Below are 20,140 nucleotides of genomic sequence, written 5' to 3'. Positions count from 1 at the left end.
CCCGCTAACCTGCTAATAGCCTCCATTTGTAATACAAACATTGGCGGGGTTTGACACTCCATCTCACAAGTATACATTTTAGTGGCGAAAACATTGTCATTTTAAGAGAAAGAAGCTTACATTTTAGTGGAAACTTTACTTGAAATGTTTGTGAATTAAGTAATTTCCCAATAAAACAATGGATATTTTAGCGGAATTTTTTTTTATCAACTAAAAAAATAGGATGGAGCTATGTTTGCTTAAATTATTATTACATTATTATTATTATTATTTTGCCAATTAAATTTATAATTTTCCAAGAAAAGGCTATGTGAAGATTTTTAAAATTTACTGATGAAAGTTTTACTTTTATGTGAAAATCTAAAAATGTTACTGCAGTTGGCTGGCGACCAGTTCAGGGTGTACCCCGCCTCTCATCCAGAGTTAGCGACCCTCGTGAGGATAAGCGATACGGAAAATGGATGGATGCATAACTGTTAGTGAAAAAACAATAATTTCAAGTGAAACATGTTTACATTTTAGTGAATTATTAAAAATTATACTTGAAAAGTGTAAATGTTAGTGTAAAGGTTTCTGAGAAAAATATTTTTTTCCGTAACAAAAAGTATCTGTTTTCCAAGAAAAAAAAGTAACCTGAAGAAGTTGCGCATTTAGTTGTAAAAGTTTTACTTTGACATTAAAAAAGTATATATGTTAGTGAAAGCATAAATTCAAACAGAATTTTGTTTTTACATTTTAGTTTATTTAAAAACAAAAATGTTTTTAGGAATTTTACTTGAAACAAGTATTTTAGTGAAAAAAACTTTAATTTCCCGCTCACTATCACCTGAAGCCCCTACGTCTTCTTCTTCTTCGTCTTCGTCTTCTTCTTCGTCCGTCTCCAACCGTGGCGGCGTTCCAGCCGTGGTGTTCTGCTAAAGTAATTTTCTCTCTCAAAGAGGAATTAATTTCCTCTCGGCGTGGCCCCCCCTCCACCCCCCCTCCTGTCCTGAGTGTGCAGACATTTTGGCAGTGACTGTGACGACCAAAAGAAGTTGAAACTTCACATTAGCTTACCATTTACAAAAATAATGATGACACAATGAGCAATTCATTTCACAATTGTGTGTTTATCATTGTGCTGGGAGTAAGTCAGCTGTTTCTAATATTTTGAACCTTTCATATATGCATAGCGTAATAAGCAAACCAAAATATTGTTACAAAAAGCTGCAATAATAAACATTATTACATTATGTAATTACATATGTTTAAACACTAAGCATTACCATCTTCGAGAAGGTAGATTTTAGGTAATTTATTCTCATGAGATTGACCAGTTGTACCTAATGAAATAGCCAGTAAATGTAGATCAGGAATTGTTACTAAAAAAATTTTTTAAGATATTATATCATAAAAAAACATGACTACTTAGCAGAGATTATATAATGACATTTCCACTATATTTTTGTAAAAGCTGGTGAACAATCTCTTTTTTCGTAACCGTTTCCCTAACCATTTTATAATTTAATCAATTTTTACTTGTATTTTAAAGCTGGATGTGGTTCTCTTAAAATCAGTTTTTCACAAAGATTTATATTATTTCATGTAATTTTTTTTTCTTTTAAGGAATGTTTGCAACATTTTTTATCACGGAAAATTAATTTTTTTTCTCATAAAATGATTTTTTCCACTAACAATTACTTACAAATAATACGTCGCCGTAATGTACACTTTTTCAAAAAAATATTTTTTTTACTTCTAACATATAATTTAAAAAAACTTATTCTAAGATAATAAAGTTTATGAAGTGATTATTTAATTTCACTCACAGGATGAATAAATTATCCATCTACCAATTATTATAATAATTTTGAATTAGACAAATGTTTGCAGCGACCATGATGATTAAAAGAACTCAAACAGGGTAATTCATGATGAGTTCAAAAATAAATTTCCCAGAAATGTTGTAAAATATAAAATACTTGAATTGAAAAACAAAATGATGAACATAATTTTTATTTTATCTTCACTTCCTTAAAAAAAAAGAAAAATTTTCACTTATTTTATTTGAAAGCTAGAGTGGTTGCCAATTTTGCAGTTCTCAAGTTTTTTGGCTGCATTTTATAATAATAAAAGTGTGTGTGGGGGGGAAGGAGTCTTATGATGTCATGTGTAAGAAATCGTGTATTTGTAATTAATTTCACAAGTAACTTTAATTGCTATAGCTAAATTGTCTTGTGGTTAGCTCTCATCTTCTGTTTGTAACAATGTTTCTTGTCTGCAATAATACTTGTCCTGTGTTTGTCAACAGTGATGCATTTGTTGGTGTTTGCCCGACAGGAAGTGGAACCCACTCGTGTGAGGGGCGCGCCGGAGGAAGCATCTAAGATGTCGACAACCGTCTTCCTTTGGGGAGGTCACAGGTGACGCCTTTTTCTCTTTTCACGCATACCGCATCGGCCCACGTGCAAATACCAAAAGTCCACATTTTTGTAATTTAGTGTCACTCATTTGTCTATCTTATGTGGTTTCAACTTTGGTAGCAGTAGGATAAAACATCGAGCACATGTTCGTCGTTGAAGGGCCGCTGCAAAAGGCCAAAATAACCCGAAAATGTCAGCTTCAAACCAAATTGCCAGACTTACTGTGTCTTTGCATACATGGCTTCTTGAGAATTTTTTGTGGGTTTACTACCCATGACAGAAAATCTTACCAAATGTCATGTTGCTCAGTAAAACAGGCTTTGGGAGCTGAATTTTTGAAACATCTAAAGGATACCTGGAATGCCACCAAATTGAGCCCAAAATAGTTGCGTCAAACATAAATAGATGACTTCCTGCGCATTTTTGGCATCGATTCTTGAGTCTTTTTTGTGGGTCCACTCATGATAAACGTGCCTAAATGAAACAGGCTTCGGGGGCTGCATTTTCAATACTTTTAAAGAATCCCTTGAAATTTACCAAAATGATCCTAAAAGGGCTGCGTGAAACGAAAATGGCTGCCTTCCTGTGCATTTTCAGATATGGATTTTTGAGACTTTTTTGCGGGTCTTCTCATCATAGACACGTCAACCAAATTTCATGTGGCTAAGTCGAATTGGCTTGGGGGGGTTCAATTTTAAAAGAATGCAGATGCCAATCAATTTTGTCGACTTTTTGATTTATTTAGCCTTCGGAGTAATAAGCGTGAACAAAAGCAAGCCGTTTTAAGAGAGCCTTTGCTCCCTAAAAACATCCTTCCTTTCCGTGAGGCTCCCAGCAGATTTATGACGGCTTTCCTTTCGCATGCACGCCGTCCCTCGGCGAGCCAGCCTCCCTCTCACGTTACACCCTATTTATAACGGCCCCTCGCCAGGCTCCCTGACTTCCCCGGGACCTCCTCCCTGCCGCCACGCTTGCCCCTGACATCCGAGAGACTCGGCTTAACTCTGCTCGGCTTATACCGCTCCGGCCCGGCGACCAAGCGGATTACCCCAGGAAAGGACGGCGCTCCTCCCCTCTTTTTGGAACTTTGGGGACCTCTTGGATATGCGCTGCTGTTCGCTTTAGGAGCTTTTGCCATGGATCACGCGCTTTTCGGCTGCCTGCGGAGCCCCCACGCCCAGGCTCAGGGTCTACACCCTGCCGCCTTCGCCCCGTCCCCGCTCACCCTACATGGACGCTCGGACCACGTCTCCTACCCTGACCTGGCCTCCTCGTCGTCCTCGTCCTCCACGTCCTCGCCGTCCACTTGCATCATCTCCAGCTACCCGCCTGAAGACGGCCTGTACCACCCCCACCACCACCCGCAGCAACACCCGCAACTTCACCACCCGCACCATCACCGCGGCCACCACCCGGCCCCGCAGAGTCAGCACCATACGGCCGCCGCCTGGCACGTCCCGCAGATGTCAGCCGGGGGCGGGGGCGCCCGGGTTAACCTTTGCCACCCGCACTCCCACCTGTCCCACGACAGGGGGCCTGCGCCACAGGACTTGGCTCACGCCGGCGGGCCTGCGATGGGTGCGTCCACCCCCGGCATGGGCGGCGGTAATACCCCCACGGGGGCATCTTCAGAGTTTGGCAGGCCCACGCTGTCACCTGCAGAAGCAGAAAAGAGGAACGGAAAGAGGAAAAGTGACAGCTCAGGTATAAAATACTGACATTTGTTACTTATTTTTATTTTTATGTATAAATATATTTTTTAACATGCATGATGTGTTTTTTGGTTACACTCAAGCAAGGAGGTCCAAACTTCTTTTCGTCGCAGGCCAAATGCTAGTCATGGTTTCCCTCAGAAAATCATATGAATGTCTGTGAAAATCATATAGAGTAACTGTATAATCACCTGAATGTATGATTACAAATACACAATTGGCCCTGCATTTTATTGTTATTGTATGTATTTTTAAACAACAAATTTAGAAATAAGAAGTCATAGGAAAATAGTGGCAACCAAATATTTAAGTATGCTATTGTTTAATTTATGTTAAGAAGAGATTTGATGGGAAAAAAAAAGGTTAAAAGTTGACAGTCTGGTGCAGATTTTGTCCCAAAATGAACAAATCAATTTAACAAGAAACATGACGTTGACACTTTATTTTCTTTAGTGGGCCGCATACAATGATGTGGTTTATAGTTATACAATTTAGATGTTTAAATGTAGCAACTTCGCAGCACTTCTCTTGTTAAAACAATCAAGAAAAAAACATAATAAGGAAGGCTAATCAAGGAAATTGGGACTGATGTATTGTGACTCCAATATAAGGTTAAAAATTCAGTCTCACTTTAAAGTAAGTTTTTTTTCCAGAAAAGGCACAATAAAAAGGGTGGCTTTTCGAGGAACTGTAACTATTTTTTAGTAACCCCCCAAAAAAAACACAATAAAAAGGATGGATAACTGGGGAAACGTGGACTTGTATGTATTGTGACTCGAATATAAGGCTAACAAAACAAAACTGAAACATCTGACTTGCAAGTACACATTTTTCGAGAAAAAAAAGACACAATGAGAGGGATGGCTTATCGAGGAAAACTTTTTTAAATTAAAAATTGTCTTATCGATAAATCTTTTCAAAAATATTTTGTAAACAAAAAAAAAAATTTTTTTTTTATACATAATAACAAGGATGGCTTATTGAGGGAAAACTCGCTGACTCTTTTTTGTGTTAAAAGTTACATTTTATAGATTTTGTTATTTTGTTTAAAAAAATAAATCAATTTTTCGATGTTTTATTTTGGAAAAGACACACTAACAAGAATGGCTACTCCAGAAAAAGTAAGTTATTTTTTAATAAAAAAAATTATTTTATAGATTAACTTGAGGCAACTAGACTCTTGTTTGTTTCGGTTTCGAGAAATAGGAAGTTATCGGTATCAGTGGGGGGAAAAACTGTTATTATGCATCCCTGGGTAGCCTAACTCATTCAAACTTCTTGCTGCGCTAATGACATTGTTTATGATTATTATGAATTTATCTGAGGAAAAAAAAAAAACACACTCAGCAGACCCAGCCAACTTTTTTTTATTGGCCGGAGACGAGATTTCCAGGTTGCTTGTAATCAGTATAAATTAGGATTTCACACTTTTTTGCAGCTAAATACCCAAATTTGCCTTAAGATTAACACTTTAAAATAATACCTACACAGAATAGCATATTAGTTATCCACTGATAAATCACGAAGGCCTTCATCAATATCAATTAATTTAAACAAACAAAACAAAACAAAAAACATCAAACTTACCTGGGACCAGTTCAGAGGTGCTGACCCGAAATTTTAATACTTTCATTTGACATAAAAGGACAGCAGAGAAATGTCTAATTTTCCATTTGAAACGGAACTATGTTAAAATGTGTCACCAGTGAGCAGCCATCTGTATTTATATTTCCATTTCAGCAAAAGAATGTATTGGGACACTTATGACCCTTCAAATGAGCTGAGCATGATGTTCCATATAAAACACATGACGGCGCATGAGATACGCACGCAAACGCGTTGGCCTTGCGGGGGTTGCAGGCGTCCCCGCTGACCTACGGGATCTTTTCCCACCTGTCCTCATCGCCGCCATCCATCACGAACGGCGTCGCCTCGTTGGCGTCCTCGCCGGCAACGTGATCTCGCCGAGCCGCTTTTTGCCACGCTGTTCCTTTAACGGCCTCCTCTCTATACACAGTTTCCCCACCTTAACCACGAGCATTATTTCGTCCTTCAGCAGAATTTTTTCAAAGTCTTAGATTTTGGCCAAAGGAAGGCTTTGATTATCCTTAATTAACTTTTTTGTTGTTGTTGTTAAACGTTACATATTTTACCCTATTGCAGCCAATTTAATTGGGTAAATTTAAATAATTTGAGTAAATAGTACCTGAAATCAATAGCTACAGTATGAAATACATAATTGGATAGAGTTTACCTCACATTTCTGATTACATTCCACAACAAGAGGCAGCGAAACCAGGGGGCCTCCCCACCTGCACTTTTTGGCTTTCCTTTTTTGTGCCTCTTTGCTACTTTTGTCACGTGTGTTTTCTCATTTCTTATATGTTGCACCTGGTGGTGTCTACCTGAGAATGTAGTTGCGTGTTTCAGTCACACACAGGAAATGTAGGTTCTTTTAGCTTGCAGAAGAAATTTTGATGGCCAACTGGCAAGAAGACCACACACGCACCTTCCAAAAATGGTTAGTTGCCAGGTTAACCTTGCAAAACCGTTAACATGGCTGAGATGGCTTATTGTTTGTCATACAATCCACAGTCAGGGTTTTATGAAAGAAAATGCACACATACTAACCTTGCGGAATTCGGTCATACTAGCAGGAATAAATCTAAGTAAAGAGCAATATTTAGCCAAGATTGATTTACTCGATGCCTTTTTTCTTTGCCATTCATTTGCTTTGGTCACTTCTGTTTCTCGTCTCGTGCACTGATTCGCTAGCTAACACCCAATGAGAGAGATCAATTGTCACCGACAGCTGACACCATTTCGCATTCTGAATCTGGCGAAAACTGCGTGCGGACGGCTCATTCCTGCCAACTGTGCGAGCCACACCTGAAAACTGTCCGCCGATTGTCGGCTCATTCCTTCAAGTCATAGCTAAGGGTTAATGTGCGCACACGTGCATTTTTTATTTTATTTATTTTTTAGCTGTAAAATGTGACCCCTGAATACTGTGCTTATCGAGGAAAATGAAGTAACTTTTTTTCCGTCAAGAGTTCCATTTTATAGCTCTATTCCAATGTTTTTGGAAAACAAAAGCATTTATTACCCATTAGCTTTCCCCATAAAAGACATTACTTAGGATAGGGTTATCAAGGAAAATGAAGACTTTTTTTTGTAAGTTAAATTTCATAGCTACAAATGTTTTATTTTGTGAAATAAAGTCACACTTTATTTTAAAAAAAAAAGTTTAAAGTATTTGTAGTTATTGTGTATAAAAAGTATAAAGCTAACAATATAAAACTGAAACTACATCTCACTTCTTCATGCAAATTTTTTCCTGAAAAGGGGGATGGCTTACCGAGGAAATCATATGCATTTTCACTCAAACATAAAGCTAACAGAACAAACGTCTCTCTCTCACAAATGCACGTTTTCCGGGTGAAGACACAATAACAAGGATGGCTTATCGAGGAAAAAATGTGCCTTCCTTCCAAATTTAGGCCAAAATGCTTGTTTTTTCACCTCCTTACCTCCACATTTTCAAAATATTAGAGACTCACGCATATACGCACACGCACGCACGCATCCCTCCCATTTCCTTAAATGATTTGCAAGATGATCTTCGCTCCCCTCACCCTGCTAAAATCCCTCCCATAACTCCCGTTAGCACGATGATTAGCACGCAGCCTGCTGACTCAATCAGCTGTCTAAATATCAGATAGAGGCCCGCTCCCCCTTCACCATCTGGAACCCCAAAAACCAACAATAAAAGGGGACTAAAAAAAAAAAAATGTAGAAAAAGCAACAAAAAGGCGATAGACATATCATGGAAAAATGATTGGCGTGTCTGCAGGGTTTCAGGCGCAACGTTTCTCCTGCTCTTTTGGGCCAAATTTTAATTTAAAAAAAAATTAAAATTCACCAACGCATACATTAGTAACATGGACACAAACACACAAAACAAAACACACGTACTTGTGGACTCACTCAAACGCACGCACTCACACTCATGTGCTCGCGCTCACCCACTTGCGCGCATGCGCACACGACCACGCATGCGTGTGCGCACGCATGCACACACACACACCTCTTTAGATACATTTTGCTTCCCCATATACACTATTAGCTAAATAATAATAATAAAATAAATGCATTGATAATTTAGTTATTAATAATATTTCAAATATGTTTAATAATTATTTTTAAATGTACAATAATTTATAACAATGCATTAATTCGAAATAGTATTTGATTAGGAATAAAATAACTACTACAAATAAATGGATAATAACAATAATAAGTTATCATCAAAAAAGGGCCTTAAAAAGTAAAGCAATTTGAAATTCAACCTAAAAGAAATTCACCTTAAATGTCAAACAAAAAAAAACTTAGGCCTTAAAAAATATTAAAAATTTTACCAATCTTTTTCAGTAACGTAAAACAAAGGTTGTATGACTGGTTAATCAGGTTTAAATGCATTTTTGAAGGTTTTTACAATGTTGACAGGGATGACTTCCATTTATGTGATTTCCTATGTGGAAAAGTTCTTGTGTTCCACTGTTCTGTTTTGTTGCTTTTTTTTTCCACCTTGAAGAAGCTTTTGGAAAACATTTTTGACGAACCCTCCATCTCGTGCGTGTCTAATTGGATAGCACTCGAGGAATACTTTTTTCCGCACTTAAAGAAAATGAAAACCACTTTCACGCGGTGTTTACCACCGGAGAGAGAAAGACAGAGAGTGAGAGAGTGAGTGAGTGAGAGAGCGAGAGAGAGAGAGAGGTAGAGAGGCCTGATTTAGAATACATCAAGCGGTCGTTAGGGGGGAATCCTCTTTCTGGGGGTCCCCGAAGTGAAGACTTGAGGCTTAGCGTCGTTGGGGACTCTGGCTCCGAGCTCATGGGGCCCATTAGCACGTGTTACTGGAGAAATTGCTATGTCCTCATTAAAACCTTTTTTTTTCACCCCTTAAGGGTAAATAAAAAAAATCTTGTACCTTGAATTAAGAGTTTAAGTCATGCTGTGGTCAAACTCACAAGTCAATTTCTAATATCTAATTTAAGCAAGTAGAAAACAAACCCCGAAGATTAAGATTTTGTATGTTGGTGAGTGAGCGAGTAAGTCGTCAAGTGAGTGAGTAAGTAAATAAGTGATTAAGTGAGTTAGTAAGTTACTAAGTCAGTAAGTAAGTGAGTGAGTAAAAAAAAACAAAAAACTGAGGAAGCAAGTAGTTGAGTGAGTGAGTGAGGGAGTATGTACGTGATTATGTAAGAAAGTGAGTGAATAAGAACGGTATGTAAGTATTTAAGTGAGTAAGCAAGTATGTGTAAGAAAGTAAGTCTATTTATGCTACAGTAATACTTGTACATTTAGTGCAAAGTAAAAAGGTATAATCAGGTATTATTATTATTGACAGTGATGTATAATGTATAATTCTATTACCCCAATACATTGTATATGAACCTGTTGATATGCACAATATGTATGCGTCATATTGTTCATTGTAAGTTATGTTTAAACACGGAGTACAAATTGAGAGGTATACATTTGGCTAATAATATAAATGGTGTATAGTACGTAGGGATGGGAATTGCTAAAAATTTCTCGATTCCATTATCGATACTGCTTATCGAACTGATTCCTTATCAATTATCTAATCAATTGTCATTGCGTAAGGGAATGAAATAATCCAAATGTTATATGATATCATTGAGGTCATTTTCATATGCTCTGATAATACAAAAGATGATTCTGCACAGTGTTGTGCGATACGGACAAAATCGTATGTCCTGATAACAATATAAATCCCAAGATAGTATTTAGTACTTTTCATTTTTCAAAATGATGTGAAATTATTGGCAATATTCTGATATATATATATATATATATATATATATATTTTGTCTTCATTTCATTTTAACATTTTAACGCTGAAAAAATTTCTCCATGCACACAAGAGCTGAGTCAGAACACGATGCTTGACTAATTTAGTTCTTGGTAAATTCTTGAGTTAGTCTGGTTGTTTAATTCTTGTAGGTCCTGGAACTAAAAGGCTCCAATCAGTGATGTGCAGTGCTGCAAAGCCCATTGTATATATTTTTTTCTTTTAAGCAATAAAATACATTTTAGGGGGGAGGAAATGTTCTATTGTGTAAAAAAAAAAAAAAAAAAAATATATATATATATATATATATATATATATATATATTTTTTTTAGCTAAAAGCTAAAAGAATATATATATATATATATATATATATATATATATATTCTTTTAGCTTTTAATTTCACACCTTTTCCGGAAATCGTGCAATTACAAGGATCGCTATTCGAGGAACAGGGGAATTGTTAACTGTGACTCGGAATACGACGCGACAAATCAAACACCACGCAAAGTGCATCATATGAAAATAAATTATTATGATTAATAATAGCATAAATGTTGTAGAATATGCCATTTTTGGGGTAAACTAATTCTTTTTTTAGTCAAAAGTGATATTTTCTAGAAATGTAGAGATTGAAACTTTATTTTGTGAAATAAATCACACATTTTAGCCTTGTGCTTCACACAATAACCGAGGAGGAGCATTAACATTAACTTTTTTCGTGTGTGTCCCCCCAAAACAAAAAGTCTCACTTTTTAACCTTTTAAGCCATTAGTTTCACACAATAATGATGATGGATATTTAAGTAAAAGGGCAATTAACTATTTTGTGACAATAAAAAAAAAAAAAAAATGTACTATCTTTTTTGCTGCAACTTTCACACATTTTTTTTTTTTTTAGAAAAAGGCACAATAACAAATATGGCTTTTCAAAGGCAAGGGGAACATATGTCTTTTCACTCGGTTATAGGGCTAACATATAAACAAAACAAACATGAAATCGGATAAGAAGACTCAATAGTTTAAAAATGACTTTTGTTTGCGGGTGAAAGACTTCAAACGCACAGAAAAACATACGTTAACGTTAAAAATAAACCCAACCCGCATTAAGCGTCTTTTGACTTTTACCACATGCACATATAGCATTGTTTATGGACCGTGACCGGAATTTCCTGAGAAACACACGATTGGAGTTATGTTGTGGTGTACTTAAAAAAAAAAAAAAAAAAAAAAAAAAAAAATACAAAAAACGAGGTGCTAATAGAATGGCTAAAAATAAAAAGTAATAATTCCGGCAGAGTCTCAGGACGGCAGTCTGAAGTGCGAGCTGAGCGGCAAACCGCGCAAGGAGAGGACGGCCTTCACCAAGGAGCAAATCCGGGAGCTGGAGGCTGAGTTCGCCCACCACAACTACCTGACCCGACTACGCCGATACGAGATCGCCGTCAACCTGGACCTCACCGAGAGACAAGTACTTGCTCTCAACCCCCGGATATCCATATTCTTTCTTTTCTTTTTTTTTTTTTTTTAGGGGGCTCCAGATGCGGGATATACTGCACTGTATCCCCTTTTCTGATGTTACCGTCTATTTTACATTTAAAAAATAATAAATATATCTAGTTACATTCAAATGGACAGTATTCACGATTTTAAATAAATAATAATGTATTGATTTTTAAACATGTCTTTTTTACATTCAAAAGAATAGAGTTGAATAAGAAGGGAAATATCTTGTAACAGTCACAACAATTTACAAATAAAAAAAAATCATGCTATGGCTTTTACATAAAAAAAAGCATTTTGAATTAAAAAGTTGAAAAATTATTTTAAATAAAATGTATCTCGAGTCATTAAATTTTTGTTTACATTTTAATTTAAAAAGTCTGACAAATTGTGATTTGATTGTTCAAGTTTTTTTTAACTATTTAAAACAATTTTAAATAAAAGTAAAAAAAATATTATAAATATAGTTTAATATCTTGAAGCATTCCATTTTAAAACTTTTTTTACTTTCAAAAGAATAATTTTGAAGAATGTGAACTCTTGTAACAGTCAATAATTTACAAATTTATAAAATTGTGTGATGTGTTTTATATTTTACATTCTTGTTAATAAAAAGTATAGAAATAATTTTAAATAAACTGGAATGCATTGCAACATTCAGCTTTTGTCAAAATTGTGTGGTGAATATTCATTACATTTTGAAAGTAAATATAGTTTAACAAAGTGTGATATCTTTGAACACATTTATAAAAAAAGGTTTTGTTTTTTTTAACAAATTTGATTAACTTGCTAGCATAGTGCTGATTGTTTAGCACATCTGCCTCACAGTTCAGAGGTCATGGGTTCAAATCATGTTCTCCCCATGTTTCCTCCCACATTCCAAAAACATGCATGGTAGATTCATTGAAGACTCCAGATTGTGTGTAACAAATTTGATTAAACTTTTTTTGTGTTTATGTTTAAAAAATAATTTGAAATAAAGTTATAAAAATCATTGTAAATAAAGTGCAATATCTAGCATTCAATTTAAAATAGAAAAATATTTCAAATTAAAATGTTCATATCCTGTACCAGTCCCTTCAATTTTTAAATTTTAATTAAAAAAAAGTCATGTGATAATTTATAAATAAACTGCCTCACTAAAGGTAACGCTAAATAAAAGGTGTGAGTTTGTAAACTTTCTTTTAATTTTTTTACAGTTATAAAATAATTTAAAAAAAACAATTTTAAAGGGTTTTAAATTTTTTTTTTTAACAATATGTGTGTAATGGGTTACGCAGGAAGTGTTTAAAAAAGTAACAGTGCAATGTGTCTGCTGACTAAATGGTGGTCAATCTGCTCCAATGCGACGGACGAGCAGAACCAATCAACGTAATCACTGTCAGATGTCTTCAGTGACGTACATTTAATTTTTTCCACGTTAACTTTGAATGACCGTCCAACAATGTGCCCATGCGGAGAACCTTTAACACCGGATGAGCGCAGACAATGACCGACTGTTTAGCATTTGGGCAGCACGTATTACTACTATTTCAACCCCACCGCGAGTGAAATACGCTATTCTAAAAAAATAAATAAAAAAAAAAAATAATAATAATAATGTTGCGCTACGCTAATTGTTGCGTGGGTGTGTTACTTTAGAGGTCTTGTGGGTGTTGCTGGGTCCCGAAGGTAGGGGGGTCGGGATCTGGAAAGTGTCCAGACAGCAGGAGGGTCAGGTGCCCGGCCCCAGGCGGAAAAGCCCCCATGACTCGAAAGGAATCCGGCGTGATTTTCATACATCCAAGTCAAATTTTACCATTCTCAGGCGTGTGACCGAAAAAACTGGGATTTTAACGACAAGCTTATTACATCATGACTAACAATAATAATATGTTTTTCCATCAAAAATACTAATTTACTCTCAAAAACATTATTACTTGTTCTCAAATATATACTTTAAAAAATAAAAACACCTTTATTCTTGTAAAATTCCTACTTTTTCCCCCAAAAGAATGCAGCTTTATTCTCTTATTATTCAACAAATTTTAGCAGGAAAAAATGCAGCTTTATTTTAATAAGGATATGACTTTGTGTAATATTTATTGTAATTTATTTGTGTAATATTAGTTCCTCTTTTTCCCTAGAAAATATACAAAATTATCTGGGGAAAAAAATACAGACTTATTTAATTTTTAGCCATCCATCCATTTTCTGAGCCGCTTCTCCTCACTAGGGTCGCAGGCGTGCTGGAGCCTATCCCAACTGTCATCGGGCAGGAGGCGGGGTACACCCTGAACTGGTTGCCAGCCAATCGCAGGGCACATACGAACAAACAACCTTTCGCACTCACATTCACACCTATGGGCAATTCAGAGTCTCCAATGAATGCATGTTTTTGGGATGTGGGAGGAAACCGGAGTGCCCGGAGAAAACCCACGCAGGCACGGGGAGAACATGCAAACTCCACACAGGCGGCGCCGGGGATTGAACCCGGGTCCTCAGAACTGTGAGGCTGACGCTCAAACCAGTCGGTCACCGTGCCGACTATTTAAGTATTATTTTTCTAAAAAAAATATATATATATTGAAATTTTAATTCTAAAAAAAAATGTATGGAAAAATATAATGTTAATGTCATAAGAACAACAAATGTAGTTACTTAATATTAGTATTTATTCTTATATATACACATAAAATTATGTTATGTTTATTCTCAGAAGATAACTTTTTTCTCGAAGCGATACAACTATTCACATAATATTAGTTTTTTTGTCCCTCAAAAATATGCAAAATTGTCTTGAAAAAATAGGACTATTCACATATTACATTCTGCCCCAAATTAAACATTTTTATCATTTATTCGCGTAAGAGTATGACTTATTTCTGATAATAAAAAACACTTTTCCCTAAAAAATTAATTACTTAATTTAATTCAACTTTTTTCACCCAAAAACATGATTTTAGTCAAATGTTTTTCATTCATTTGCTTGTGTGTTTGTTAACGTGTGATGCAGGTGAAGGTGTGGTTCCAGAACCGGCGGATGAAGTGGAAGCGCGTGAAGGGCGGCCAGCAGGGGGCAGCGGCGCGGGAGAAAGAACTGGTCAACGTGAAAAAGGGAACGCTGCTCCCCTCCGACTTTTCCGGCATGGCAGCGTTGCGCCACTCCACGGACTCGTTGGCCAACGACGACAGTCACGACAGTGAACTGAGTGACGAACACGCTCCATTATGATTAAGGCCACATCGTTAAATACAGTACAGTGAATCCCCGATTATTGTGGGGATACGTTCCAGACCCACCCACGGGCATTAGCGTAAGTGTTACGGGAATGAGAAACATTCAAACAATTGGTACATTAACACACATGGAACAGCAACACATACAAACAGAATAAAACAAAACAGGATTAAACATTATTTAAACAGAAAAATGTTTAACCGATCCATATCATCTTAAAATCCGCTAGCTTAATGTTAATCTATAATGTGAAATACCATAACGGAAATGAACAGATATTACGATAGTTCGAAACCTTGGAACAACTGCTACTCAAACAGAGCAGCATCGCATTAAACAAAAGAGAAATAAACATTGTGTCTTTAAACACCAAAATGTTCAACCAAACCATATAATTTTGTAAGTCCGCTCGACATATAACGCAAAACGCCATAGATGGGCTAACGGGAATGAGTATAGATGTTATGGTAATGATAAATCTTCAAACAATTGTTACGTTAACACACATGGAGAATAGAACAAAAGCGAATTAAACACTGTATATTTAAATATCAAAATGTCCCCATATCAATTCATCTAACAGAAGTCCGCTAGCTTAATGCTAACATATACGATACGCCATAGGCGGGCGAACGGAAATCAGCATCAATGTTAGGTTAATTCTAAACCTTCAAACAACTCCGACTTTACACACACAGAGAGCAGCAACACATACAAACAGCTGTTACGCTGCTTGTCTTCCAGTAGAGCTCGGTGCTGCCTGCCATGTTGTGGCACAACGTGGTACTACGCTGAAGGCACGCAACTTGGAAGTCGGGCTTGCCTGTATACTGTAAAAACATAAAATGGAATTGCTTAAAACTCGGCGATATAGCGGCCGGCGGGGGTTCACTGTATTAAATATTGAAATGTGACCGTTTGGCTACACTGATGTAAACATTCCGTTTTTTATTTGCACTGTTGGACTTGGCCGCTGTCATATTTGTGACAAGTTAGACGTCTGTCGACGTCCGTCCTGGAAATAGCCCCTCTTCGGATATGCTGCAGTACCCACTGGAAACAGCGTGGGGCAGTGATGAGATTCCACGTGATTAAAGTCCAGGAATGGCGGATACCTAAGAAAACAATAATCACCTTGAACTTACCTTGATGCTGCCTCCCATTTTGCCTTTTTTTTTTTAAAACAACAACAACAACAACAGCAACCCACGTGTCTTCATATTTGGGTAAAAATGGTACGTTCATTCCATTTTGTACGTATTACGAGCATAAATCAGTCCCTCCAAGATTACATGCATTTCTACTTTTGTTCCACTTAGGTAACCCGATTTTACAATTACCGTAGCTTTTTTCCATCTTGAAAATATAAAATTATAATATATTTTTACAAATTAAACTTGTAATATTACATAGTTTTTCTACAAAAAAAAATATTATTCTTGTGAGACTTTTTAGTCTCCCCAAAAATATGACTTGTCTTAATAAAAAATAAATAAAATAAATAAAAAAATCCACACATCTGCATTTGTATCCAAGTAAGTAAGGACGTTTTATTGGTCGGACAGTTGACGTACGTGAGTCAGCTACTCAGGGATGAAATCGTGATGACGTCAAGTTTGATCAAAGTTAACGAGGTTCTGTGGGTATTGGTTAAAGTGAGCGAGAATCGGTGCGGAATCCTGGAGGGACTGATAAATGAACCACCTGGGGTGCCTGCTGACTGCAGCGTGTGATTCATTCTCACACTTGTCAATTTTTCTGCAATAGCTTGCAATCTGCAGAAGTTGCTTTTCTCTCAAAGAGGACATTTGCTTGGAGTTGTTGCTTCCCGTTTGGGTTGTTTTTAGCATGAAACCTCAAAATGCTAACGCGGCGGCCTACGGAATTTGTCACCAGTCTGTACATTTTTTGGAGGGACTTTAAATTGCCAAGCAAACGACGGATCGGTGATGATCAATGATGTGTAAATAAATAAGCTGAATTCTTATACGTTTGTACCCGCAGTCGTCGGCTTGTGCCGTAATAAACACTGACCGACTACACTTGTGACCTATTTTGTTGTGCGCAATCCGATTTCATCAAATAAACACCTCCCTCAAATACCACCCTAAGAATGAAAATAAAAATAGCTGGAAAGTGTAGTAATCTCACTTCATAGGCTCACTTTATGGTTCAAACACTGACGTTAAAATGTTTCTGTTCTGTAATTTCCTCAAATAGAATTGACCACTTCAGAAAAATAAACGCCTCCTTCGAATAGAAAATTATTTTTAAATACATTTGAAGATAAGTGCTCAAAACGTGCAAAGACTACGAACAATTTAGGACTGAATTGTTGAGATATACAGTAGTTTTAATCTCTGTCACCATATCTCAGTTGTCCGGAGTTTTGGGACGTGGCTAAAACTAAGCCCTAGTCCACACTATATAAGTACCGCGCTTCGTCATGCCATTAGTGGTATCTGGTGCTCGCTAGCCCACTAGGCTAGTGGACCGGTGTTGGCGATGTAGCTCGCTAGCCTGCGGGCTGCCGTCGTCCAATAAATCGTCGCCTCGCTCGGATTTGTGTGTTTTGTCTATGGCTGCACAAAACACAGACACTTCAGGGAAAGTCGAATGTTTTTTTTAAAACCGCGTCACACGTTCAGTCTGTGGCTCACGCTACAGACAGTAGAGCACTTACTGTACAAACCTATTTGAGTGACAGCTGAAAATTGAGTGGGGTGTGTTTTCATCGCATTCAGCGGACATGCTCACAGCGTCTGAGAGCTGGGAGATTTTTCCCGATTTCTGAGCCTCATTTTATTTACATGCCAATTTCTATCACAATTTAAATTTGGCAGCCTTGTTAACGACACTCGTCAACACAAATTTGTGGTATTTTTCTTTTCACGTTACAGGGACTTTAACCAGTCTATTGTACTGGATTAAAAGAAAAATCAAGATGCTGTAACATATTGAAGTATGGGATCCTCGCGTCGTGGTACTTGTACCACACTTTTTGGCCAGGTCATACACATGTAGATAAGGTTAAAAAAAAGTTGTATACAAAATATGTAAAGGAGTATTTTATTAATAATTATCATGTTTATAACGTTGATTGGTTACATTTAATTAACCTATGTAATAAAAGTAATACAAAATGTTAACTATATGTAAAATTGTATATTTTTTTATATCATGTTACATTTTATACAAGACAAATGAATAAATACATTTTACATCGAAATTAATGCAACCAATGTTCTGTTTATACAGTACACTCTTGAGAATTTAATGTGACATCATCCAAATTAACTGATGTCAAAAATAAAATTGGACAAAAATGGAGGGCAGTAATTTAACAACAACCATAAAGTATGTGGTTAGGCTCACATCCAATGGTACTCTAAATAAAACTTTGCTCCATATAACTTTGTTCCCCTCACGTGAAGTCTCGCGAGACTTGGCGGCTAATGATGGCGCAAATCCCCAAAATGATTAACGTGAAGATCATTACCATATTCATGAGGGAACGTGTGACTCTTGCACAGCTGACCTACTTCGCCTCCCAAGAAGCTGATAAATAAACAGAGCAGAGGCGAAAAAGTGAAACCCTCGTCCGTCCTTCTTCTTCTTCTTCTCCTTCTGGTTGTTGTTACCTGGGCAGGTGGATATCATGGCGGACGGGCCGGTACCGCCGAGGATCCGAGCAATGTTGTACTTGCTCACGCCGAACGAGTCGTCCTTCGAGCGGCTGGAAGAGGTCCCCGAGTACGTCCATCAGGTGGGTCCCTAAAACGCACCACCGAATTACTCTGGAAACTACCAAAAATGTGTATGCATATATTTATATATATATATATATATATATATATATATATATAAAAAAAACGAATTAACGAGACGAATTAATAATTAACTAAACACCTTTCCAGAGTTGTCCAACAGGAAAAAAAAAAAAAAATAGAACATTAACTAGACACTTAATTAGGTACACACTCATATGACATTTAATGCAAATATTCTGCCTTGACAAAGACAGTAAATGACATTGGGTTATGATGTTAATGTATAATTTACCATCCATCCACCCTTCCATCCACTTTCCGGAGAACACACTGAACCGGTTGCCAGCCAATCGCAGCGCACATAGAAACAAACAACCATTTGCGCACGCAAACACACCTCCGGGCAATGTGGAGTCCTCAGTCAACCTACCACGCATGTTTTTGGGATGTGGGAGGAAACCGGAGTGCCCCGAGAAAACCCACGCAGGCACGGGGAGAACGTGCAAACTCCACACACGCGGGGCCGGGGATTGAACCCGGGTCCTCAGAACTGTGAGGCAGATGTGCTGACCAGTCTCACACCGTGCCGCCATAATTTTGCCATAATAATAATAATAATTAATTATTATTATGGCAAAATTATTATTAGTAATAATAATAATAATAATTATTATTATTATTATAAATACAAAACGAGCTGAATATAGAAAAATCTGAAGTACATTTGTTTGGGTCATTTTAGCATTACTATATATTTCGTAATGTGTTCTTATATACGTACATTTGTTTTGTTTTCAGCAGCTTTTTCTAATTCATAATACTTTTATTATTAATATTACTACCTACTTAAACGACCCAAGGATGCTGACTTTATTATTTATACATTATTATTGTGTTACTAATTTTACTTTTAGTGCACAGTTGTCAAACTCAACGTCCGGGGACCAGATCCGGTCCGCCACATCATTTTACGTGGCCTGCAAAATCCTCAAAACATTTGATCTACAAACCACAATGGCAGACTGTTCGTGCATTTCACACTGTAGGTTTTAAAAAAATATGATGAACATGCGTGTTAGATTTAGTATCAAAGGAATGCACTGGTGTTGGAAGCTAATTTGACATACAAACTCGATAATTTGATCGATTTCACGGTGTCAAAAATGGATTCGTCACAGATTACTTGTTGGTCAGTTCATCCAGAAAAAAATAATTACTGGCAAAAAAATGTACCATCCTACTTGAATTAAATGTGAACGCAAAGGATGGAGAGAGTTGGTCGTTTCCTTTGACTTTCCGTCCACCGTTCAATTGGAAAATAAAATAAGACATTTTTGGGCCACGGGGATTTAAAGTCAGCAGTGCGTCACGCGGCCGACACAATGGTTGTAATTACGCACGCTCGGACGCCTAGAAAAGCTGCGTCCTTCTTCCCGAAGCCGCATCCCTTCGCGATGCGGTTGGCCAGAGACTTCCTGTGGCAGTCGTTTGATGCGTGACCATCTTTTCCGTCTTTTGCCTCCACCGACATGAACGTTCATTGAATTATGTAGTCTCGTCAGGGGCTTGTCGGTTAGTCTGCGTGTGAGCGTCTGGGCGTGAGTTGTGGCCTACAGCAGCTCCTTGCGTGCGTTCTCATCTTGTATTTGTGCGT

The 20,140-nt window shown here is 37.0% G+C and overlaps 2 protein-coding genes across 2 annotated transcripts in view; both read left to right on the top strand.

Annotated features, from left to right (window-relative positions):
* Positions 1 to 3,320: 3,320 nt before the first annotated feature.
* On the top strand, positions 3,321 to 15,844 carry meox2a (mesenchyme homeobox 2a). The gene is made up of 3 exons (XM_061674815.1): positions 3,321 to 4,106; positions 11,292 to 11,464; positions 14,492 to 15,844. The coding sequence occupies exons 1-3, from the start codon at positions 3,539 to 3,541 to the stop codon at positions 14,708 to 14,710; spliced, it is 960 nt and encodes a 319-aa protein (XP_061530799.1). The 5' UTR covers positions 3,321 to 3,538; the 3' UTR covers positions 14,711 to 15,844.
* Positions 15,845 to 18,303: 2,459 nt separating this feature from the next.
* The window catches only part of agmo (alkylglycerol monooxygenase), a 55,261-nt gene continuing 53,424 nt past the window's right edge, over positions 18,304 to 20,140 (top strand). Inside the window, exon 1 of the mRNA XM_061675745.1 lies at positions 18,304 to 18,482. Coding sequence (XP_061531729.1) covers positions 18,375 to 18,482 — 108 coding nt within the window. The 5' untranslated portion in view covers positions 18,304 to 18,374. The remainder of the gene's footprint in view (positions 18,483 to 20,140) is intronic.

The sequence above is a fragment of the Phycodurus eques genome, chromosome 4, assembly GCF_024500275.1.
Source record: "Phycodurus eques isolate BA_2022a chromosome 4, UOR_Pequ_1.1, whole genome shotgun sequence".
In the NCBI taxonomy this organism is placed as follows: Eukaryota; Metazoa; Chordata; class Actinopteri; order Syngnathiformes; family Syngnathidae; genus Phycodurus; species Phycodurus eques.
The sequence above is the reverse complement of the archived record's forward strand: the minus strand, read 5'-3'. Positions and strand labels throughout refer to the sequence as shown.